The 24653-nt window shown below is 42.9% G+C and overlaps 5 protein-coding genes across 6 annotated transcripts; 3 read left to right on the top strand and 2 right to left on the bottom strand.

Moving 5' to 3' along the window:
- Positions 1–823: 823 nt before the first annotated feature.
- On the bottom strand, positions 824–1797 carry LOC102714596 (steroid 5-alpha-reductase DET2). The gene has a single exon (XM_006644963.3). It carries the CDS (start codon positions 1716–1718, stop codon positions 921–923), a length of 798 nt encoding a protein of 265 aa, XP_006645026.2. The 5' UTR covers positions 1719–1797; the 3' UTR covers positions 824–920.
- Positions 1798–2767: 970 nt separating this feature from the next.
- Positions 2768–7507, top strand: LOC102714328 (putative ataxin-3 homolog). Its single transcript, XM_040524775.1, has 2 exons — positions 2768–3242; positions 6599–7507. Exons 1-2 carry the CDS (start codon positions 2958–2960, stop codon positions 7340–7342), a joined length of 1029 nt encoding a protein of 342 aa, XP_040380709.1. The 5' UTR covers positions 2768–2957; the 3' UTR covers positions 7343–7507.
- Positions 7508–9259: 1752 nt separating this feature from the next.
- On the top strand, positions 9260–12105 carry LOC102714052 (reticulon-like protein B12). 2 transcript variants are annotated; one of them, XM_006644961.2, is made up of 4 exons: positions 9260–9444; positions 9587–9770; positions 10969–11180; positions 11762–12105. In XM_006644961.2, exons 1-4 carry the CDS (start codon positions 9369–9371, stop codon positions 11899–11901), a joined length of 612 nt encoding a protein of 203 aa, XP_006645024.1. In that variant the 5' UTR covers positions 9260–9368; the 3' UTR covers positions 11902–12105. The 2 variants fall into 2 exon arrangements, with proteins under 2 accessions (XP_006645024.1, XP_015695665.1); XM_015840179.2 differs by having other exon boundaries at positions 9272–9444; positions 10969–11170; positions 11762–11849.
- A 4508-nt stretch (positions 12106–16613) lies between these two features.
- Positions 16614–21117, top strand: LOC102713502 (O-fucosyltransferase 19-like). Its single transcript, XM_006644960.3, has 8 exons — positions 16614–17336; positions 18724–18787; positions 18875–18945; positions 19038–19126; positions 19214–19346; positions 19448–19677; positions 19773–20249; positions 20319–21117. The coding sequence occupies exons 1-8, from the start codon at positions 16926–16928 to the stop codon at positions 20521–20523; spliced, it is 1680 nt and encodes a 559-aa protein (XP_006645023.1). The 5' UTR covers positions 16614–16925; the 3' UTR covers positions 20524–21117.
- Positions 17995–24296, bottom strand: LOC102713779 (fructokinase-like 1, chloroplastic). Its single transcript, XM_015843740.2, has 3 exons — positions 23348–24296; positions 21998–22815; positions 17995–18521 (listed from the first exon to the last, which is right to left on the bottom strand). Exons 1-2 carry the CDS (start codon positions 24230–24232, stop codon positions 22123–22125), a joined length of 1578 nt encoding a protein of 525 aa, XP_015699226.2. The 5' UTR covers positions 24233–24296; the 3' UTR covers positions 17995–18521; positions 21998–22122.
- Positions 24297–24653: the final 357 nt, after the last annotated feature.

Genomic DNA, 24653 nt, shown 5'->3' with positions numbered 1-24653 from the left:
ATGAACATATTAAATTACTAATAAATAATAATATAAATTAATCATCGTAGCTTCATCGTAACTATAAATTATCAATAAAAAATATCTATCATCATTAATTAACACTAATTGAAACTTATTAATGGCTAATTAATGATAAAACAAGTTAATTATCACTAAACAATCACTAATAATCATTGTTAGTGAGGGTGGATGACTCATCCGGTCAATTTGGCCGGATACACCCATCCAACATCTTCGTAGAATATTGTCTTTCTGGACCACCATATCCAGTTTCGTCCACGAAACAAACGCATCAAAAACCTAGACGATCATCTCTCATCCAGTCATATCCCACTAACCAAACACACCCTAAAAATTTTGTCCAGCCCAGATTCATCTTTAAAATAGCAGTATATAGCATAGTAGTAGTGTGCACGCCATCCCTCGTAAGAGCAAGTTCAATAGTATAGCTAACTACTCGCTCCAATTTATCTATAGCTAATTTAATAGTTAATGCATATAATAGTTAGCTACAAAACATCAATGCATGACTCCATATGCCATACATATATTTTTGTCTTAGAGCCCGTGTGCAGCTGGCTACAAATTAGTACCCATCTCTCTTATCTCTCCTCTTCATCTCTTTAAAATATGTTTATAGTTAGCTTATAGTCTGTTATTGTATATGCTCTAATAAAACTGCAAAAAACTAGACATAGATTCGGGGCAGACAGCACGACACGTGCGCCAAAAAAAGAAAACGAAAAAAAAAAAGAGGGGGAAACAAGCACGACACAGCTCAACTTTATTTCGTTCAATAGAACCACGTGCGCATGGTAAACGGTGCGAATACAAGTTGTTCAATCAAGGAGAGTAACTTCGCAACAGTGTCTCTCGAGATTGTACGTACAGTAACACAGGGCGATGGGTGAAAGCGGCTAGTAGACGTACGGGACGAATGCCTTGCGTGACGCCGGGTACTTGTCGCCGAACTTGCCGACGTACCACCGGCGGTGATCCCTGGCCCTCGGCCCGAGGTTGGCGCAGGCGTAGAGGAAGAAGCCCCAGGCTGCAGGCGTCCACGCCACCAGGGCGTAGCCGAGCCACTCCACGGCCTCGCCGAAGTAGTTGGGGCAGGTGATCACGTCGAACAGCCCGCCGCGGGGAATCTGGTACCCTTTCCCGGCCTCCTTGAGCCTCAGGAGCTCCTTGTCCGCCGCGATATTGGTCCGCATCCCCCACGCGAAGAGCGCCAGCCCGACGAGGCGGCGGGCGACGGCGCCGGCGGTCGTGGCGGCGTGGAGCGCCCAGGAGTGCGCCTGGACGTAGGCGTTCAGGAGGTTGAAGCCGAAGGCGAGCGCGGCGACGAGGATCGGCACGGGCGCCGGGGCGCTGCGCAGGCGGAGGAGCCGGAGCGGGTGGACGAGCGCGCGGTGCGCGTAGTGGAGCACGTACAGAGCGGCCGGGAGGAGGGCGGCGGCGCCGCGCAGCGTCGACGGGGTCGATGAAGAGGTGGCGGCGGCGGAGAGGACAAAGGGCGGGAGCCAGAGGGTGGGGCTCTCCATGAGGAACCACGCGAGCGCCGCCGGCACGGAGGGACCCCACCCCGGGCGGGAGAGCTTCCCGTACGGCGCCGACACGAACCTGAGCAGGAACACGGTGACCGGGCTGAGCAGATACAGCGTGACCAGGCACGGGGCGTACAGCGCGTCGTCTTCGCCGCCGCCGCCGCCCATCGCCGTGGCTTCCGTGCACGGCAGCTCGGTGCGGGATTGCTTGTCGTGGCCTACCTCGAGTCCCCGAACGAGCGTGGAGCTGCTGGAGTGGCAGTTGATCTCGAGCGTGGAGCCGGATGAGCGAACAAACGGCAGTTGACCTCACAGGACCAGGAGGCAGGAGAGAGAAAGAGGAGCTCTGTGTTCGTCCGTCCGTGGCTGCCGCAGTGCCGCTCTGTGTTAGTCTAATTTTTTATGCTTGATTGAGGCTAGTTCTTTACCCTCCTAAAATGTTGGTTGTGTCTAAGCCTAATACCAAATCTAGTATAATTCTATGGAAAATTTATAAACGTGCATTATAATTTTATAAAGTTAAATATATGTCATTGTATCTTAATGACATATGTGACCATATGAGATAATGTCATATGGATCATGATGATATATATAATGACATTTTATAATTTTCTCCAGTTAGTTCAGTTCTATTAGCTACAGTATAGTGTAGTATAGATACAAATGTCTTAAATCATACTAACAAATTACCATTGAAGCTACCTAAATATTGTTAAGTATAATTTGACATTAATCCGAACAACCATATAGATCTAAAGAATAACTACACACCGAGTTAACCTACGCAAACACCTTGTTTGTAAAGAATGTTTGTACATACAAACAGGGACTGATGTATGATAAAAAATAACTGGGGACATACATGTATAACTCATATAATAGATATAAAGTCAAGTAAAATTTATCTAATTGTAACCAATAAAAATTATAATATATTACTATTTTTTCTATGGTAGTTAAGGCCAGTAGATCTATACCATATACAGTTTTGTAATGCTCCTGCGGATTAACGGGCGTGCAGACATTTGCTGCAGACAGGGCCTTGGAGTGCTTGTTTATTTGGTGAATCGTGATTGACAAATCCCTTTCTTTTTGGAAATTCCACGTGGTGGACGGCTGCAGCCATCGGAGGATCGCGGTCGACGTGGCTACGCCTTTTGATGGTTTTCTCCGCAGGGGAATCTGCGTCGCCACTAACCCGTGCAGCACTCAATACTCTCTCCCCCCTAGCCTTTTCCTAAACCTTTCCCCCATCGGTTCGGTTACTCCTACCTCTCCTCCTCCATTCTCCAAGAGGAAGCAGCGGTCGGTTGGTCGAATCCGCGGCGCTACGTAGGTAGGGCGCGGAGAGGGGAGTAGAGGAGTAGGAGGAATCGCCGGAGGGTTCTGGAAGTTTCTGTGGAGATGGAGGACGCGGCGGCGGCGGCGGCGGCGGCGAGCAACGGGGGGCTGCTGTATCACGAGGTGCAGGAGGGGAAGCTCTGCGCCGTGCACTGCGTCAACACCACCCTGCAGGGCCCCTTCTTCTCCGAGTTCGACCTCGCCGCGCTCGCCGCCGACCTCGACCAGCGGGAGCGCCAGGTCATGTCCGAGGGCGCGGCCGGCGCCGCCACCATCGCCGCGGGGGACTTCCTCGCCGAGGGCGAGGGCTCCCACAACGTCTCCCTTGGAGGAGACTTCAGCATCCAGGTAGGGTATCGGGTCTAGGACCTCCGCTCTCCACTCTCGCGGGGAGTTCTTTTATTTCGCCTTCCTTGTCTTCTGTCCTTGGTTAGTGAGATTGCTATCATAGGTATGCAGATGGCACACCAAATTAGATGCCTTTACGCCTGTAGCTTCGAATTTAGGGGGTTTTGCTTGACACATTATTGCTAGCATCTTATACTGTTAACGATTCTGCATTCTAGTTGAAGATTCTCAGATGGCGTCTGGAATTCCAAACAATAACTGATTTATAACTTGGATATCATTATATCAATATGTTATCATGTTAAGGATGTGGAAAGGATGTTTATTTGTCTGAGATAAGTTATAATTAGGCTTCTATGAGATGACCCATTAGTTTCAACTGAAAGCTTGCCCACACTACGGTCCTCGAATGCAGATAAATTATAGTCATATAATTTTTATATTGAAGCCTTTCTATATGGTTAGGCTATACCATGGGTTTATGCTTTCCTAGACATCAGCATTTGCATGATTCCTTTTTATAGTCACAGCTTTGCTAGTTAAGAGTATGTTCATAGGTTCTGGTTACATCAGTGTGAAAAATTGCTGTGCTGAAGTACCAAGTAGCGATAATAGCAGGAGATTGCATATTACTTTACAGTTTCTTCTTGAATAAGTCACACAAATTATACTTCGGTTTCCTCCCATAGTCCCATGTGCATTTGAATTAGCAACATGTTGGGAATGGTTACGGTTGGGGATGGGGACTCTTCTTAAATGTTGACAATAGTTATCTTGACATGTTGCAATTTTACATGTTACGTACTCCCTCCGTTTCACAATGTAAGACTTTCTAGCCTTGCCTATATTCATATGGATGTTAATGAATCTAGACATTTATATAAATTATATACATTCATCAATTGATGAATTTAGACAAGGCTAGAAAGTCTTACAATATGAAAAGGAGATAGTACCTCATTACTTGCCATGCACAGGTACAGGTGTGCGTGCGTGCATGCATGCATGTATAATCATTAATTCTTCTGCGATATACCGACCAAATTTATGTTCCTGCTTTACGCCACAAAGCTTTTACCTGATTGTTGGTTAGAGGTTGTCGTTTACTGAATTATTGACATAAGGAGAAATTTCTAGCTGTCTAGGTGTCATCTTACCTGTTTTAGGGAAAACAGCAGGAGAGGTCTTTGAAGACCTGTTTACTGGTCATGGGAATTTTAATTTTACATCAAGATCATCAGGGGTTGATGGGAAAATTAATGTTTGGATGATACTTTTAACAACAGAAAAGAACAAAAATTCGAAGTTTGTGCTGAACCCTCCTGGTGAACTGGCTAAAAGGGCAAAACACAGTAAAGCTCTATCATCTGTGGCCTCACATACAAGCTGAGGGGGTCATGGCAGGAGCAGTCCAGGATGCGCCAGGTCCATACCCAAGTTGTTCTGCGAGTCCATATCCTTCTCCGGTTTAGATAAGACCTTATCCTAAATTAGTTATGTTCAAAATAGTCAGTTTATGTTAGGAGTTGGTTTGAGTTAGTGTTTGATTCAGATTAGAGTTAAAAGTTTGGTTAGGAAACTACTGTAATCAGAGCTCACGGCAACTGTTTGGCAGGAAATGCAACAAATATATTCCACTACTTGTTTCTAATGTCCCTGCCTCTCACGACTATGCTGTTTGACATATTTGACTCACCAGCCTTTTGATGCACAGTGGCTTTCTTCCCCCTCGTCCCCACCCAAGCTCTTGGTGAAACCTTGGTAAACTGCACCACTGTTGTGAATACGCCCTATATTGACATCGTTATCAATTGCCAGGAATGTGATTAGATCTTTGGCACTTATTTTTATAAATTTTAAACAGATCAATTTAGTGGACATTGTCACTTTTAGCAATAGTTAGGCCACGTTCTTTATTCTTTAACCCTTCTTTCGAACCCATATTCTCTCGTTTTCTGTACACACGCTTCCCAAAATACTAAATATGTGCTTTGTGAAAATTTTCTATAGGAAAGTTGCTTTAAAAAATCACATCAATCCATTTTTTAATTTTTATAGCTAATAATTAATTAATCATATGTTAATCCGCTATGTTTTCTACGTGGGTTACTAAGAGCAATTTAATAGTATAGCCAATTACTAGCTCCAAATCATTTATAGTCAATCTAATAGTCAATGCATACAACAGTTACCTACAAAACATATACTACACTATTAAATTATTAATATCTGGTCCCACTTGTCATACACACATTGCGTCTTGTAGCCCGTACCGCAGCTGGCTGTAAATCTGTAGCTCGTTGCTCTTCTCTCTCTTCTCTTATCTCCTTAAAATATATTTATAGCTGGTTTATAGTCTGCTATTGTACCTGCTCTAAGCCAACTGCCAAACACAGTCTTAGTGGGCCCAACAATATGGTGCATATGCTGGCCATCTATATTTTCTTGGTCCATGCACCATTGTTTATTGTTTTATGTTGCTGATGTATGGATGTTTCGTATCCTTATTTTATCCTTGATGCATGTCTGGTCAATTGTTCTGGCCAACACCAATTTGCTAAAATACCATTAACCATGTCTTGGTATGGTAAATTTTTAGATTTGGGGCATGCAAAGGTGCACAGAGAAGGATAAATTGTGCCATGTGGCTACCGCAAATAGCATGATGTGTTAACACTCTGGCAGCATTGCATATTTCGAATTTATTACAGCATGGAAATTCTCTTGCCATACTAGTGGCTGATTTATTTCCATGTGTCTTTGGTAAACATGAGCTGATGTATTCTCTTGCATTTAATTATTCAGGTGATTCTTTATGTATAGTTAAAATTTAAAACCCTGTCACTGATGGTTGCCTACAACTAAATGACAGTAGTCTTAGACCTATTTAGTTAGAGCGAACATTATGAATTCATATTTTTCTGGTAAAGTACATTAGTTCTCTATGTCTTCATATCGGTCAACACTCATTGTTCATGTCCTTTAAGACCATATTTCATTAGGAGTTCTCTATGTCAGCATTTTTGCCTGTAACCTGGATCTTGATTCCCTAGGGGTACCTTTTGTCTCTGCATTACTGAAGGAAAAATCTCCACATGGTTTATGGCTTTTTTTTTTATCCATGTGTGTAATCCATGCTCTTCATTGGCTATGAAGTACCTTACAAATTGCTATTCTCAGATAAAGGTTAAGTGGTTTTGATGCTTGCAGCTGTAAATAACATATTTTTTTTTTATTATAGCACCATGATGTCTTTTAAGCATAGTTATGCATGCTCGTATGTTGTTCTAACTCATTTTCAGTGACACGCTGCAAGTTCATTCACACAACTAAATGCTTTTTATATTACTCTATAGGTTCTGCAGAAAGCACTTGAAGTTTGGGACCTGCAAGTTATCCCCCTTGACTCTCCAGCTGCGGGGTCATGCCTATTTGACCCTGAGCTGGAAACAGCTTTCATTTGTCACCTGCAGGACCACTGGTTCTGCATTAGGAAGGTAAATGGAGAGTGGTACAACTTCAATAGTCTGTACCCTGCTCCTGAGCATCTATCCAAGTTTTACCTATCAGCTTTCATCGACACCCTGAAGGGGTCAGGGTGGAGTATCTTTGCAGTGAGGGGCAATTTTCCTAAAGAATGTCCCATGGCAACGGAAGGCTCTAATGGTTTCGGCCAGTGGCTGACTCCTGATGATGCCCGGAAGATAACAGCCTCTTGTAACCAGGTCCAAACACCTACTCAGCAGGCAGAAATCTCTCTAGTTGCTGATCAATCAGAAGAAATGACTGAAATGGATATGATTGCAGCACAGCAGGAAGAAGCTGACTTAAATGCTGCTATAGCTGCTAGCCTGATGGACACTGGGGTTCCGTTTGCCAGCTATAGTTCAGCTCACGAAGAGAGCAGGTCTCAGGATGCTTTTGCTAGTGAATCAGCATCAGGCGAAATGAGCAAAGACAGCAACCTGGAGCAACCAGGAGCTAATAAATCTGAACCGAGCGAGCCTCACAGCGATAATGTTGAGGAGTCTGCTTCAGGTGGTGATACGAAGCAGAACACTCCCTCTTTAGAGGGAAAAGAATCAATAAAAGAAGATTAGGATGGCATGGTTCGGGATGGAACTGTATTAGAATATACAGAACAAAGAAAAAGAGGGGAATGCATTTCAACTGCTCGCCATTTGACAAGGGGAGTAATGCTATTGTGAACTTCTGATCTGTGAATGCCGTATACACATCAGAGCCTGAACTGCACTGCTTAAAAACTTTTGTAGTGTGTTTAAACTGCATAGAGACTAGAATGGAGGCTTGTCTCCCTTTCTTTTTAAATTAACTTTTGCGTATATACCTTTTCCAGCTTCAGCAGCTTTGATCTTGAATCTGTGATATCATTTCTGCTATGTTTTCTGCGGTCTGATATAGTTACATCTCATAACTCAGGCATGTTTAGCCCGCGAGACAAGCTGTTCCATGTGGGTATGCGGTATGCATGCATTTTGTTTGATACTCCTAATGATATGGGCGTGGACCCATCAACCTAGGCTACTATAATAGGAGAAACTTAGCCTGTTGCAACAAAGGGTTAGTAGTTGGATCAAACGTGGCTTCGTTTGTGACATATGACAACGATGCGGCGGAGAGGGTCACTACTCACTATCCGCCCATTTCATAAAACAGGTTTGTTTTTTTAATCCTTTTTAGCCTGGAGTAATTTTTATCTGGTGTTGGTGTTCACTAATGTAGGAGCGCGGAGTGCCTGTGTGTCCGCGGGATGTTGATGTATTCTACATTTTTCAAACGCGTGTCTTACGGAAGTTCTTAAAAACAAGCGATCCTCGCTTCCATATATGCCTCGTTTTTAACTTTGGTTTATGCTTATAAGCTAAATTTTAAATTTTAAATTTAGAGTTGATTTAAATTTTTTATCATAGCTTATTTCTAACATTGGCTTTTAGATCGATATGAACATGCATATAAATATTATATTTACAAATTATTTTTTATTTATAAATATGTTGTTTAGTTTTTTATTTGAGACAACGAAAAGATAACCCCAAGTTCATGGGAAACAACTCATCTTACTTAAATATATGTACAGTTAAATCACTGATATAATGATATTGATATAATCCACGTACCAGTTATAAAAACCGTGCATGGAGAAAAAAAAGTTAGACGACATATTTATAGATAAAAAATAATTTATAAATTTTAGTGATCTAAGAGGTTGAATAATAAACATTGGTGAATTTTTTTTAAAATCAACTTTAACTTTAAGATTAAAAATTTAATTTTATTATAAATATAAACAGAAACAAAAAATATAGATGTCTATTAGTACCTAGTTTTGTTACCATATTTTTTCTTATTTTGCTCCCCCTAAAACTCACATGAGCCAAGACACGAGAGGCGGCCGGTTTAACACCAACGAATAGACCTGCCACTAGTTATTCGTTACCCACCCCTATACCTATACGGCTATACCCATGTCATTTGGGTAGAGTGTGAGTAAAGAATAATTATCCATTAAGAATTTATGTATGGGGAGGGTATTATCCATTATACTCGTTTTACTCGTACCCATTTAGTACGTATAAACTTAGATATAAAATTTTTAAACTCGCATTCACACTGTAAAAATTTATCAAATTTGATTGAAAATTGATGAGATGATTTATTAACAATTTTGTGCAAATTTCAATCAATTTTGTATGTGGGACCCGCGCGTGTCTCCTTGATTACCTATTTGTTACCCATACCCATTGAATAATACTCATTTAGTTTGGATATGGATAATTTCTTAAAAAGATATACGGGTAAATTTGGGTATGGGTTACCCGGTAACAGGTCTACCAATGAACGGTCCAGAGAAAGCCCAAGGACAAGGACAATCTGACGGTGCTGATGACGTGGCGTGGTGCCCCACGCTTGCGCCTTTTCTTCTTCTTTTTTTCTTTTTCTTTCTCGCTTTGCACTTTGCAAGCTCCAGCTTGAGGAGTTGGACTATTCGGGGGATTCAGCAGCTGCCACTCCTGCATCACGACGCTGTTCTTGCCGTGCGCTTTTCTCCACTTTCTGTCAGCTGAACTCTGATCGGCGATAGAGATCCATCAATCCGGCAAGGCAATGGATACCCCCAATCAAGGTTGCCGGCTGCTCGGCGCCCGGAGATCGCTGCACGGCCTCCTCGGCGGCGGTGCTGGTGAGCTAAGCTCAGCTGTATTCAGTTCGCCGCAAATCGCCTTCCCCGTGGTCGGTCGGGCGGGCCTGCTGCCTTGTTGGGCTTGCTTTGTTTGCATTTTGCGTTTCGTGAGCGTGCTGTGTGGTGGATTTTGTGGGCGCAGTGGCGGATGTGCTGCTGTGGAGGAGGAAGGAGGTGGCCGGCTGGTCGCTGGCGGCGGCGGCGGCGTCTTGGGTCCTCTTCTACTGCTTGCCAGGCTACACGCTGCTCTCCTTCGTGTCCACCGTGCTTATGATCGTGCTCGCCGTCCTCTTCGTCTGGGCCAAGGCCGCGCGGCTGCTCAACAGGTGAGTTTTCGCAGTTTATTTGCTCTAGTGTGATTGATTTGCCTCCTGAGTTGTTGATGCATTAGTGACCTAGTGTGATTTATTCAGTTTTGTGGATGGCAGCTTGGGGTGCTTAAGATAATTTGTTGCTTTGGTCGATTGCAGAGCTTGGTTACATGTAAGTTAATGGTACGCGTACGAATTACGCCCACTTGCTAAGTTGTAAGCAGCGCATATTTCATTTGTTTGGCCTTGAATCGTTTAAGCCATTAAATTAGTACTTGTGAGTGTAAATGTACTCTTAGATAAGATAAGTAATCGTGATGTAAAAACTAATGTCGATGGGGCAACTCTTCGGTGCATTTTACCGGTAGTTTTATACCACCGGTAGAAAAGGATTATTTTTGTACTTTGTTAATTACTTAATTAGCATTATTTTGTAATTTTGTTTTCTTTTTGCAATAAAGATCACAACAAAAAGGACGATATTACCTCTTCCAATTTCTAATACACCTAATATTATTGGTAGTATAATTTAATCACAGCTGTCCGATAAAAATAGATCAACGGTATAGATTAAATTCTACTACTAATAAAATGCACCGAAGTCGGCCCCAAGTTGATGATATAAATATTGGAAGATAGTGAATTAGTGATGCAGGCATGTAGTAAACTATCTTTCTCGAGTCAATATGTTCATCATAGCAAATGCCATTGTATCAGGAAAGAAAGAAACCCACAAAATCAAACTACAGTTTCTCAGTTATGCTTTGGTTCAATTAGGAAATAGACGCAGAGACACAAAATTTAACGTGGAAACCCTTGCGGAAAAAAATCACAAGCGTCAACCGGCAATAACCACTATGAGGAGATGATTATAACGCAGGGAAATACACCGTGCCGTCACACTCTTTCCGTACAACTTACAAAAGATATATAAATAGGAAATCTAAGAGTTCTAATGGGAAAAGACTACAAGTCTTATCGGTAAAGTCTATGAGTCCTAAAGAAAAAAACGGACTAAAAATCATATTAGGAAACTAATAACACAATCCAAATACATTGCATATTGTAATTCAGATCGTATCTCTAATAGGTTCATTCTCAAAACTAAAAAATGGAAATAAGGCACATGCAAATTCCATGATGAAGTGCAGGAGGGTCAAATCCATGACTTTCTAATTGCTGTCTCTAAACTACAAACAAAAATTTGATGCAGGCCACCTCCACCTGTTCCACTGATCAATATATCTGAAGAATCGATGAGCAAAGCAGCTGCTGCAGTGGGTGACATCCTAAATAAGGCACTGCAGGGTTTTGAAAATATAGCACAGGGAAAGGACTCCGGCCTCTTCTACAAGATGGCTTCAGTATTATTGGTGATCTCCATAGTTGGCCGCGTGGCTGATCTCATTACTTTGGTATATGCATGTAAATTCTTTTACTGTTTCTCAATTCTGATTAATTAATTGTTTCTATTAAGAACATTATAGTAGGATACTAGGATCTAGTGTGTAACACAGTGATGATACGCATTACCGTTAGTTTTTTGAGAATATCAAAACTTGTAACTTACTGTAGAAAGACTCAGAATCCACTGGAAATATAACACAGAAAGATGGGAATAAAGGTTATGTTGATTTCATTTTTGGCGTGTGTTATATTCTTGTCTAGTTGAAAGCACCCTGAGTAATTACATGTACTACCAGTCTGGAATTGTTTGTGGACTATAACTTACTAGGTGAAAATTCTTCATTTCCAAATCGGTCTCTAAGATAGGGACATTGAGAAGTGGGATTTCTCTCATCTATCTAGTTAACAGTAGCATTATGTGCAGTCAATTTAATACAACAATCTGGGAGAAGTTGAGGAACTATGAATTTTTTTCTGAAACCATTCCAAGCACAATGGAATCATATATATATTTAGAGGTGCAAATGAAAATGCGATGTATTGATCTTAGTATTATCGTACTGATCAATGCTGACTTTGTTGAACCGTTTATCTGCCAGGCCTATTTCTTGCTCTCACCATCCCTGCATTGGTGGACAAATACGAAGAAAACATTACCAAGTTCGTAAAGCAAGCGTCAACAAATATTCAGGCATGTGCACAAGCATGGAAAGCATATAAATCTGGGATTAAGAGTTGATCTTGGAAAATAAGAAACTGTTTTGATCTTGTACAGTTGTCAACAAAATTTTGACTTGTGCACTTGTCTTCCAGAGCTAAATATTTTTCACACCCCTCCTAATCGCTTCAGTTTTAGCACCGCAATGCTCTGCCCTTCTGTTGCGTTTTCAGTTATCTATACGTTTTTATGCTATGTTCAAGAAAACCATAATTCTTCAGCCCAACAGGCTGGTTTTTGATGGTCTTTCATCCCCATCTTATCGCTTATGTTTATGCTTATAAGTCAAAACTTGAATTTTCAACTTTAAATTTGGAGCTGATTTTGAGTTTTTTCTACAAAATTTATTTTTTAGCATTTGCTTTTAAATCGCTAAAAATACCTATATAAAAGTTTCATTCAAAATTTATTTTTCGTTTGTAAATATGGAAAAATCAAACAATCACCCCTTTTGAATTCTCATTTGACCATAACTGGGTCAGAAAAAGCAACAAGACAGATTTTACACTGAAAAAACAACTTGGCCGTGTTCCTTCAGCCGAAGGTCAATCCATTGATCTGGTTTTGTAAAGAAAGAGCTAGACCCCGGTCTTTTCGCCTATGCTCATATTTATAAGTTAAAATTTAAATTTAAAACTTAAATTTAAAGTTGATTTAGGATTTTTAATTATAATTTATTTTTTAGCATTTTTTAAATCTCTAAGAACAAGTATATAATTTTTTATAAATATTAATAAATCATTTTGCTTAGGCTTAATTTAGCGAAAAAAACAAGGCTACATTGATTCTCTAATGGGGTTGCATGATCACGGTGGCTTGGTGCTATTAACGCCAAATTTTGATAAGATTCTCTAGTGTATTGGGTTAAGAAAAAAAATCATAATTAGCCGATGAAAAACTTATCTAGAAGAGTATGAGTCAAAAAAGAAACCACGAAGATCATGGCATAATAGTTTAATTATATCTATTAGTTAGTCAATAGTTTAGTAGTTTTTCTTTATCTTTTAAGAAATTTTATATAGTATTCTATCAGATTTGTATATTTCTTTTAATAAACATGTTTGTCCAATATAGACTAGTATCTATCCGGGTATTTTTTGTTTCTCAGATCACCTTGCTTTTTGACGCGAGAATTCTGAACGCATCGAAGGCGTTTTGGCAGAGTAATTGCCAAACACCAATTCCTCTTGGGTATGCACTATGCCGTGACCGTGAAGAATCCTGGTGCTGTGACGTGCCTAACCAGCCGCCGGCGACCTACCGGTTCCCCACTGTCGCCGCGTGAGCGTGACCAACTGACCATAAATCCGCGCAGTCCGTTACTTCAGCCTCGGAGCAGAACACGCCACCGGATCGATCGGCGCACGCGGGGCTGCGGTGCCCGCGCTCCCGTGGCGCGGCGCAGTAGCATGATGTTTCTCTGCAACCAACCGTCAACCCGTCATCTCCTGCCAGGCCCGACCGGTCACGAGTGCCTTTCCTGCGGCCGAGACATGGAGAATAGTAGTACTACTGTACTCCATAGCTTGGATCTCGCGTCCGATCCGGTGGTGCACGGGCAGAGAGACAGAGACTCCAACGCGCGCACGCGCTCTCTGTACACGCCGGTGCAGGTTTCAGGTCAATCATTTTTGTTCGTTCGATCACGGCTTCACGGGACGGACGCTAGTTCGGCGCTGCTCAACCGAGTAGGCGGGTCAACTTGGTGTTTGCTCGCCGCCGGGGACATGTTACCTGTACGAGCGGAAACTCGGCCCGTGTCGCACGTACGAGTTGGACTCAGCCGAGAACAACGTAAACGTTCGACGCGGGTACGAGTCCACGGTATGTGCTCTTTTCCCCCGTTGGATCGGTGCCCACAACGACGCAAATCTTCATCCGCTCTGGATTGGTTTGTGCGGTGCAGGGTGCAGGTACGACCGGCGTCTCCGTTGAACCTATCAGATTGTAAGTTTGTAGCGATGTGTGGCAACTCCCTCTCTTTTGACAAGTTATCGGCGCCGAATAATCTTATGGCAAAATGGCTCCGCTCTTTGATGCAGTCAAAGCAGCTATTTGATAGCTAGTTTCTGAGAACACAGAAAAGCTCTGAAACCTAGCTTATCTCTTTTCTGTTTTCTTAGTTTATTTTTTTAGAATCTATAACCATAGATTCTTAGTAGTTATGGATTATTTAGGACAGTTTCTGGCAAAAAAAACTTTTGAAAAAAAGTTTTTTTATCATTCTTGAAAAGTATCTCAAAGTACCAAGAATTTTAGTATTTTGGTACTTCAAACTAACACTTTATACACTAAAAAGAGTGTTACTTTGAGATATTTTTCAAAGATGATAAAAAACCTTTTTAAAAAAGTTACAGCCGAGAAAAACTACCTTAAACGGGCCCAAAGTTAGTTCTAGAAAGGTTCGTATCCTCTAACATTTCCCACCAATGGCAGAGGAGCACGGTGAGTGGGAATAGTAGGGGAGCACGGTGTAGCAATGGCAGATCACTGTAGCAATTGTGTTGTGTAGCAAATCTTTAATAATTGTTTCTAATTAGTATATTAATATAACATGGTATCACCGTTTCGTTTTTCTTGAAGAAAAACCAAAATCATGTTTTCGCAAACAAACAATGATTTGCAGCTAAAACTTGTATATTTGTGTCTACATGAATTCAAAAGTAAAAGTTATAAAATAAATTATAATAAAAAATATAAAATTGAGTCAAAATTAACTTCTAAAATTTAAAATTTGACCTATAAACAATTACAACCATATAACAATAGGAGCCATAGAGCCCACCGTCTTAAAACGGATGGCTGCTATTGACCTAATATTATAGCAGCGTTCACTCGTGGCAAAGGATACAAACTCGTTCAAGAGGACCCGAGTCAAGTGTTCTTTTTGCCATGTCAAGTGTAATGCCAACCAAGCTAGTGACTAATTTTTCGGGTTTAATTTGGTGTACTCGGTGATGTTGGTTGATTTATCGGTTCAGTCGATTTTTAGGAGAAATATAACCACATAGTATCTTATCTGTAATCTAAATTTGTCACCCTAATGGGTGTTTACCATGATCGGTGGAAAATGGGCTAGAATTAGATAAGGAAAAGCCCATGAGGCCTACCAGTGAGATGCTCATGTGGTTTTCTACGTACTATAAATTCGTAATTAGACTCTCCTGATTAGAGAAAAGTACTGAAAAGAGTTTTATAAGGCGATTTCATTAGAGACCCGAAGGTTAGAGATTTAGAACAAATCACCGACGACCTGATCTCGCTGGAGACAAATAAGAGAAGCAGTGGCAGATCCAGAAAAAATATTAGGAGGAGCTAGATGAAAGAGAGTAAAGATCCATGAACGCTGATGTCTACTTCCAACACTTATTCTTTTTAATAATACCAAAAATTTTGTTAGGAGGCTAAGGGGGGCTTTAATGGCGCTGACCGGGTAGGAGAGGCTGAAGCCCCTTAGCCCCGGTGGTAAACCTGCCCCCGAAGAGAAGAAAGAAATCAGGAGAAGAAAAAAAAACAATTAGATGGCTTCATCTGCAGATACATGTTTAATTTCCGTATTTCAAATTAGCCGATGATCATGTATTTTTATAGATGTAATAACATGTGACAATAGATGATGCTGTATGGGTCCTGACGTCTCTATCGGAGTAGGAGCCTAATGGATCGAGGGCGACGCCTAACGGACTAGACCCAACACGGCGGCCAACGATGGTGTCCGTTTGGTGGAGTCCCACTAGAGATACATATGTTGGTGTTCATCATTCCATCCGGCGACCTGCTCTGGCCAACCAAAATAAGAATATCCTAAAGCTCTTCATACTGATAATCAATCTTCCAATCCAGCACACCGTTTAATCAGTCAGTCTCCCGTGTGAGCTCGTGTTACTGTTGATGGAATACAGATACACGTTGTAACAAGCCTACAAAGACACGCTTATTAGCTAGTTCAGCTTTCTGAAGTTCCCCGGTCACCACGGCATTTCTTTTGTCCATTTCGACGGGTGAGGCTGAGAATCAATGGGCAAATGAGAAATTCCTTAGGACGACGGACAGAGGCTACGAAGATATATATAATAACTTGCGTAGCGCACGCGTCAGATTGTCACGCATGTACTAGCAAGAAGCAGTAAAAGACCTCTCGCCCTCTCCTGCTTGCGGCGAGCTACAGAACGTCCACAGATGCGTGAGCCACGCATCAGTCTGTATTACCAAAGTAGACTTTTAAACGTGTTGGCTGCGCCGTCCGTTCTAATAAAAACGTTTTGGCAGTAAGGCACTGCCACACATATCCACGGAATCGAACGGAATGAAAAAGGTTTTGTCAGCATGCCACTCGCCAAAGAAATCAGTTAAAATCAGCAGTTTACCACTAAACAGCAGGCCCATCTCCACTCAAAAGAATTAAAGTTAAAGAAATACAAGGATTCCTAATATATAGGGATACGCTAACTCGTGCGGTAGGCTCAGCCGCTCACCCTCACCATGCATGCCTGCTCGACCTCCAGATAGGGTTGGCTACTTCAACATCCGCATCGCCTGGTCGCTCGCTCCGGTTGGCGGTAGTGGCATTGGTGCAATGCACTTCATGTCAGGCTAATCGGCAACACCACTACACCAACCAATCTAATCTACACGCGTCGAGCCCGCGCGCAAAAAAAAAAAGAAAAGCCAAAAAAAACGACCTATATATGCGACGTGCGCGGCCACGACCCACGAAAGCGAACGTACGTGCGTGCAACGGCCCAGCCGCGAACGCGAACTGCTGGTCCTCGATCTTTTTTTTTCCACCTCCTCCTCGTGCAAAACGATCCCCAGCGCGCACGCCTCGTCCCCCTTACGTGCCGCGGGCGTGGTTGCACGAACGCACTACGACGCAGGGCGCGCGCTCGTGGCGGCGGGTGACGAAGCGGTGAAGGCAAGGCAACGCGCGCGCCGGCGGTTTGATCCGGGCCTTGCTTTCCTCCTCGTGATCAGGTATTGTTGAGGCGCGCTATACTTAGGTCGATCTTGCTAAACAAAAGCCCTGCCGCCGCGCGGTTTTGGCCATGGCCGTGGCGCCGTCCGTGGCGGCGTCGTCGTCGTCCAGTCCCGTCCTGTCGGCCGCGCACCGCCGCCGGCTCAACGACGTCGAGCGAGATACGGTCGACGCCGATGACGATGACGACGGCGGAGGGCACCGCGGGCACGGTGGCGCCGGCGTGGCGGGCGTCAGGGCGCTGTTCTCGGCCAGGAGGATCAGCAAGAGGGCGTCCGTTGTCGATCAGGCATGGCTGCGGAACGCCGTCGCGTGCCTGCTCGGCCTCACCATCGTCGCTGTGCTCGTGCTGAGCATGCACCGAGTAACCGGCGCCGGCGGCCGGAGGCTCGTGCAGAGGATGGGCCTCGGCGACGGCGAAGTGATGGGCTGGACGGAGGAGAACGTGACGGCTGTCGCTCGCCGGTCACCTGACATCCCGGTAAGTACGTATCTCGTTAACTGTTTCAGTTAATCAATCCCACACAAACCGGTACTTAGAGGTTAGTTGGTTACTCAAGATTGATTTTTTTTTAAAAAAAAAGAAAAGAGGAAATCAAGATATGCCATTAATGGTACTCCAATTATACTTGAGTAGAACTTGTTCCAGCTTCTGCGGGGTATAGAAACCTTCTGTATTCGTGGGCTGCATATCAGCATGTGTGTACGCAAGGGAAGTGCAGAGCTTAGAGAGAATTCATGGCGTCCATAGCCTTCTGCCGTCAGGTCGTAGCATGTGTGTACTCGTGAGAAGTGCAGAACTTAGAGAAATAAGATTCAGGTTGCAGCTCTCTTTTGCATTCTTGCTTAGAAACACGCTGAACACGGTAGACGTTTCTTCTTCATATGTTGCAGAGTAAGCCCTTCCGCCCGTGTCTCTGTCGATGGATAAGTGCTTGTTCTTTTCGTCTGTGGTGTAGCATAATGGTATTTCTTTAGCACATCGCTATTTCTTCTTTTTCGCGTAGTTATTATCGCTGGTGGTCACTGGTTGCAGAATTCAATTGGGAGAGTGATTCCCTTTGGTGAAGGCCAGTGATGTAGGCCCTTGGCGCCTGAGCGCAAGGCACTTCCAAAGAGCATATGATGTTGATGTTGAGGTTCTCAAAGCTGGGATTTGCTAGTACAATATTTCAAGAAACTCATGTTGAAGCACCATAGCCACCGGAACATTGCATGATTGGTAATTTGGTATGGGCTTGTTAGCGCTACAACACTAATATCATGCTAGGGCCACAATGATCAAACGGCACTGGAGAAAGCGCCTTTCAAGTTTCAGCAATGAAACCATCGCCAAGTTGCAACAGAGGCTCAAGACACAAATAACTAACAGACGGACGAAATCTTGCAAATGAAAAAGAAAAAAAAAATGCGTTCCTAGTGTTTCCTGAGTATCCAAATCTCTACATTCAGTTATAGGAAGGAAAAATCTGACTATCGCATTCCCAATCCCATGCCCTTGACAAGGTAGGGTGAGAAAAGGAAGTGGGAAATTCACATCAATCAATTATATCCTCACTAACTGCTAGAATAATGCTTCTGTGACTATAACACTAGGAAAAGGATTTCTTTGATGAAGCATGAGATATCACCTGTTTCCCGCGAGTTAAAAGCATTTTCTGTAGACCTGCAAGCAATGTAGCAGAATGTTCATTGTCAGATACGATTTTTCTAATTACAATCTTGAGATTATGTTTTTTTTATTCAATCAGCTTTTTTTTTCATTCATGAAAATAAAATGTGGTCCAGATGATACTGTACTGGTAATATGTACTATGATCAACTAGCCCTGTACTGAAGTTCACTTACAAAATGAACAAATGCCCCAGATATGGATGATGCCAGATAGCGACGGTTATAGCAAATGCATTGAACGCCCAAAGAAACATGACAGTAAGCTATCACTCTCCATCTTTCAAGTTTAATACTAGTTTGAATTGAGTGCCTACGCTAAGCCACATATCATATGCTTGTTGTCAGGAATGAACAGTACAACAGCTGGTTATATAATTGTTAATGCCAATGGTGGATTGAACCAGATGAGACTGGGAGTATGTATACATCTATGTTATGGTAAAAATACTCAGCATGTGATGATTAGGACTTTCAGCTCACTTAATTTCCTTCAAAATCTTTCATGCAGATAAGCGACATGGTTGCAGTTGCTAAGCTCATGAATGCAACACTAGTAATCCCTACTCTGGATCACAAATCATTTTGGACCGATCCAAGGTTAATCTCTTTATGACCAATATAAATATATAATTAGTATACTACAGAAACTACTGGGATAACTGATGTTTTGGTTCTAATATGTAGTGATTTCAAAGATATATTCGATGTGGAGAACTTCAAGAAAACTTTAGAGGGTGATATTTCGATTGTGGATTCCTTGCCACCAGTTTATAAAGGATTGAAGCCTTATATGAGAGCACCCACTTCCTGGGCCAAGGTATGGACCAATTACTCTAAGTAGGCATGAAAGTTACTTATAATAAGGATATAATATAGCACAGCCGAAGAATCATGGATTTGCTTGTTCCTTTTTTACAGGCTTCTTACTACAGAGCTTTTTCAAGGACGCTGAAGAAGGCCAAAGTTGTTAAATTCACACATACAGATTCACGAATTGTTAACAACGGTCTCCCCCCTTCTATCCAACGACTCCGCTGTCGGGCAAATTATGAGGCACTAAGATTCAACAAAGAAATCGAAGAGCTGAGTACTACTCTAGTCGATAGATTGAGGAATGGATCCAATCATTATATCGCACTTCACTTAAGGTTGATTGGAACTGGAAATGTTTAATCAAGCTGACAATTTTTCTGTAGGCATGTTGGAGATCAGTAATGTACTTTCATTTCTTATCAATTGACAGGTATGAGAAGGATATGCTCTCATTTACTGGCTGCAGTCACAACCTAACACATAAAGAGGCAGATGACCTGAGGGAAATGAGACTCAATGTGCGGCACTGGAAAGAGAAGGAAATCAATGGTAGGGAGAGGAGACTCCAAGGAGGCTGCCCTATGACTCCTCGTGAGGTAGCTCTTTTCCTTAAAGCTATGGGCTATCCTTCCAGCACGAAGATTTATATTGTGGCAGGTGAAATATATGGTGGACATAGCATGGATTCATTAAAGGCTGAATATCCAAACACATATACACACTATAGTCTGGCAACAGCAGATGAATTAGAGCCTTTCAAGCTGTACCAAAACAGATTAGCTGCTGTGGACTATAATGTAGCCCTCCAGAGTGATGTTTTTGTGTATACATATGATGGAAATATGGCTAAAGCAGTACAGGGTCACAGAAGATTTGAAGGATTCCAGAAAACCATTAACCCTGACAGGTACAATTCTAGGAATGTTGTAATTATTATACCTCAATTTTAAGTACTGAATTTTTGAACTGATTGTAGGAAGAAGCTTGTGGGACTTATTGACAAGCTTGATGAAGGTACACTAACATGGAATGAGTTTCAAAGTGAAGTGAAGATGCATCATAAAAACAGACTTGGGGGTCCATATCAGAGATTATCTGGTCGAAGTCCAAGGCAAGAGGAGTACTTCTACGCAAATCCCCTTCCAGGGTGCTTTTGCAAAAGAATGCAAATGATTAAGTGACGAAGACTAATTATAAAGAGGAGGTGAGAGATTATTCTTCACAAAATTCCAACCACTTCACTGATGTAACATGGATATACAAACCGGTAACTGGCAGGGGCAGCCACATATTATTTTCCTAGATTAGCCATCATTGATACAAAAGGAAGTAGGAGAGGCAGGTCCATTTATTATCGTCTGAGATCTGCATTTCCAGTGGATTATTTATTCAAGTATACAGGAAAAGGAAGAGTAAAAAATATTTCAAATACCACCAAAGCATAGATGTACCAAATGTGATGAGATAGCTTGAACGAATACTTCTAGTTTTAGTGCATGTACGTATTTAGTTCACACTTCACATGTACAGTATCCTTTTTTGATATTTGTATCCATTCCAGAACTGCAGCTTTATTCTAGATATACGTGTATGTATGTATAGAGAGAGCAGAATGTGCCCAAAGGCACCAGCGATGGATGGTAAATCGATTTTTATTTTATTTCGTTCTGTTGAGTCTTTGCATTTACAGTTTTCTGTAAGAAATTTTTGCTACCAAGATGCCATCAAAATATCAAATATTGTGTAGCTAAGTTTGGTCTGTTTATTTTCTGTTTCTGTGCTTTGGTCCATTCCATACCAATCAGGCTCAATGGATATCATGACTAAATATCATCCATCTTGCAAGTTCTTCACATACATAGTACTTTTGCTCTTAATTCTTAAGCTTAATATATTCCTTGAACATGTGAAATTAAGTCAACTTCAGAAATTGTGACTTAATTCTGATCATTTGGCTTTACCATTAACATAATGATCTGCAGAAGGTGAAACACCGATTTAATGATATAGGTTAGCGCCTTCGTGGGCCAAACACTCCCTCTGTCCCATAAAAAAGCTATCCCTGTAATCCCAAGGAATTGAGGAGAGAGATATAAGACCAAGATACCCCTTATTTATACTCCTTCCAGTCTCATAATTCTTGTCGTTTTGGACAAGAGTATGGTCAAACTTTAAAACTTTGACTATTAATAACTTTTAAAATATGTTGTTTGGAATTACTAAGACAACATGTATAGGTGAGTCATTAAGTGCATTTTTTAAAAAGTAAATATTAATTTATTATTGTATATATTTTAATAAAAAATCATGGTCAAAGATAGAATTAGAAGACCATGTTGTTGTCCTAAACCATCAAGAATTATCAAACTAGAGGGAGTAGGAAGGTAGTATTGGTGGATGGGTAGGTAAGAGATATAGAAGGGACAAAATATCTTGGTTTGTGGGCCAAGGAAAAGAAAAGGTAGAAATTAGTTTATCTTAGGGCAAGGTATGAGCTCTAGAAGTTGATTTATTTTAGGTGGGAGGGAGTACATCCCTAAGTCGATAGGTAACTACAAGTCTTCTGTAAAGCAATACAAGCCTTTAAATGGCAGACACATTTTTCCAAGTAACATTCAAAGCTGAAAGGGTATAGAATGGACGATAAGACTGTACCTGAATATCCTGTTAGTTGTATTGGTAAAGGTTTTCCTTGACCACCTCTGTTGCACCGCTCATGAAATGCATTTGTATCATGAATCTTGTTTTCTTTTTGCATCACAAATTTACCAGTTTGCTGGTCACCACATAGAAGGCACATATACTTGCTCCTTCAAGTTCTGGGTAGCACTCTCAGTAGGGAATCCTCGCACAGCACCAATTGTCCATTGTGAAATGATTCCAGCAGCAACAGCGAATCTCAGATTCCTCTCCAATGTATCCTGGTCCTCGTACATCTCAGGACAGGTTGTCAACTTTCTAATAGCAGCAGCAACAACAGCATCTCCAGAACCTGTCCGGTCAGTTGTGTATGGAGTTATGAGTGCATCCTCCGTCCCAATCACACAGCCATGAAATTTGGGTGTGTAGTAGTGGATTCTAAGTGTTCCATAGGTCACAAGCAAGAGTTTTATCCCATCATGCCAAATGGGAGCAATTTCTTCTGGGGTGTAATGGTAGTACTGTGGCCAGTTCCTCGTTAGATGAAAACCATCCAGATAATACTGAGGTGGATTGTCACGCTTATATTGATAGTACTCATGATCAAGGAGGAATTCCAGCTCATCCCTTGACACCTCTATAATATCAGCCTCATTCCATGCCTTGTTTATCAATTCCTTTGTTTCATCCCTTGACCTCCACAAGGGTAATGGCAAGTTGAGATCAAAGAATATTTTACTTCCGAATTTCTTGGACAGCTCAATTGCTCTGAAGAGTGTGCTTTGCATTGAGGGAGTTAATAGGACCTCTGAGTTGAAATGAAACACTCTAGCCTGCAATTACAACACGGTAGGTCTGAAATTCATTTTTTTTCCTCTGCATCAAATCATAAATAAAGAAAAGATGGTCTACAATTTTGTTTCGTGGGCACATGAAAAACATCATCTAAGGACAAATATCATGAGGAGAGGATAAAGTTCTCTTAGTATTTGTAATATGCTAAACTGGTTGACTTTTATCATAAGGGACCATTATATGTTCAACTGAACTAATGAATTGGACGGCACAATTGTGTTTTGTAGTATACCGTAACTCATAGAGTCAGTTTACTATGCATCAATGTACTGCAGCCAAGCAATGGATAGGCTTGCCTAAAAATTAAATAAAAATGCAGCAATGGAGTATGCACCAGATTCCAGTCATTCAACACAAAATCGCTGGCTTCGGCAAAGCCCTTTTGTACTAAACCTTGCCCTAATGGGGTTGTTTCAGTCTTTTTAGATAGTTAGACGCTTTCCCTTAATATAATGATGCGCCAGCTCTGTTGTGCGTTCGATTAAAAAAGAAGATCACCGGCTTAGTTACCTCTTTCAAAACATCCACATTGATCTCGGCCTTGCTGAGGGAATCCTCGGCAGAACTCTTCACCGTCTCGGCCACAAGTTTCGTTCCGCCGCTGCCGTCCCCACGGTCCCGGAACACGACTTTCATGCGCGCAGTGGCCGTGGCCGCGTCGTCGTCGAACCTGATGGCCCGTGTCTGCACACGCTCGGAGTTCATACGGTACACAAGCTCGCGGCCGAAGTCATCGTCACCGACCTTGCCGAGCACCGCGGCGCGGCCGCCGAGCCGGGTGAGAGCAATGGCCACGTTGCTCGCCGCGCTCCCCGGCGCGCGCGCGAACTCCGGAGGCTCCCACTGCAGATGCAGCCACGTGGAGTATATGTCAGGGTGCATCTGCCGGTCCGACACCCGCACCGTCGGGACGAACTCCCACCGCGGCGCCCCGAAGCAGCACACCAGCGGCGGCCAGTCGTACGGCAAATCCTCCCCGTCTTCGGAATCGCTCACTACCGCCTCGGCCTCCCCATCCGAGGCCTCACTATTCGTATCCCCCTTTCCGGGGCTCCCGGCCCGGACCTCCTCCTCCTCCTCCTTGGCCCCTTGCTTCGATTTCCTAGTCCGACGGCCCGCCCGCTTCGGCAGCTCCTCCTCGCCCTCCGAATCAGAATCTTGTGTATCCTTCTTGGTCCTGCGCCTCGTCGCCTTCGCCTTCCCCGGCGACGGGGATGGGGACTTCCTGCGCCCGCGGCGCGGGGCGGGTTCTGGGGATTCCGGTACGGCGGCGCCGTTGGGGGAGCAGCGAATATGGCGGCCTCGGAGGATACTGCAGTGGATGGGTGCGGCGAGGATGGCGGGCTTGGGGAATAGAGGTGGGAGGAAGAGGAATGGGGAGGCCGCCATGGCCATAGCCGGCCCTCCGTCGGTGGGCAGAGTCGCAGAGAAGGGGAGGAACAGCAAGACGAAGGTGTTCGACTCTATCCAGTTCGCGTAGAAGGGTTTAGCGCCCGAACCCATAAACAGGGGATGTGGATCTGAGCATTTTGTGGGCTAGTCTGGAAAAGGCCCAACCAACATGGCCCAAATTCGATCTCAAGGCTCTCATCCTTTCGTTGCCATCCTTGAAGTGAGCCCATGATCTTCTCCAATAAATTCAGGTCGGGACAAATTCGCTGTGTAATTTGCCTCAACTGAGATATTTCCGGGCGTGTACTGAGTACTGAGATTTTCGCAAGATATGCGCATTATTCGTTCAAACACAGTACAAACAAGGACACCTGAGACACCACTAACAAGTACTAACAGCGCCTGATGAAAGACACCAACAGTA

This window comes from Oryza brachyantha, chromosome 1 (assembly GCF_000231095.2).
Source record: "Oryza brachyantha chromosome 1, ObraRS2, whole genome shotgun sequence".
NCBI lineage: Eukaryota > Viridiplantae > Streptophyta > Magnoliopsida > Poales > Poaceae > Oryza > Oryza brachyantha.
The sequence above is the reverse complement of the archived record's forward strand: the minus strand, read 5'-3'. Positions and strand labels throughout refer to the sequence as shown.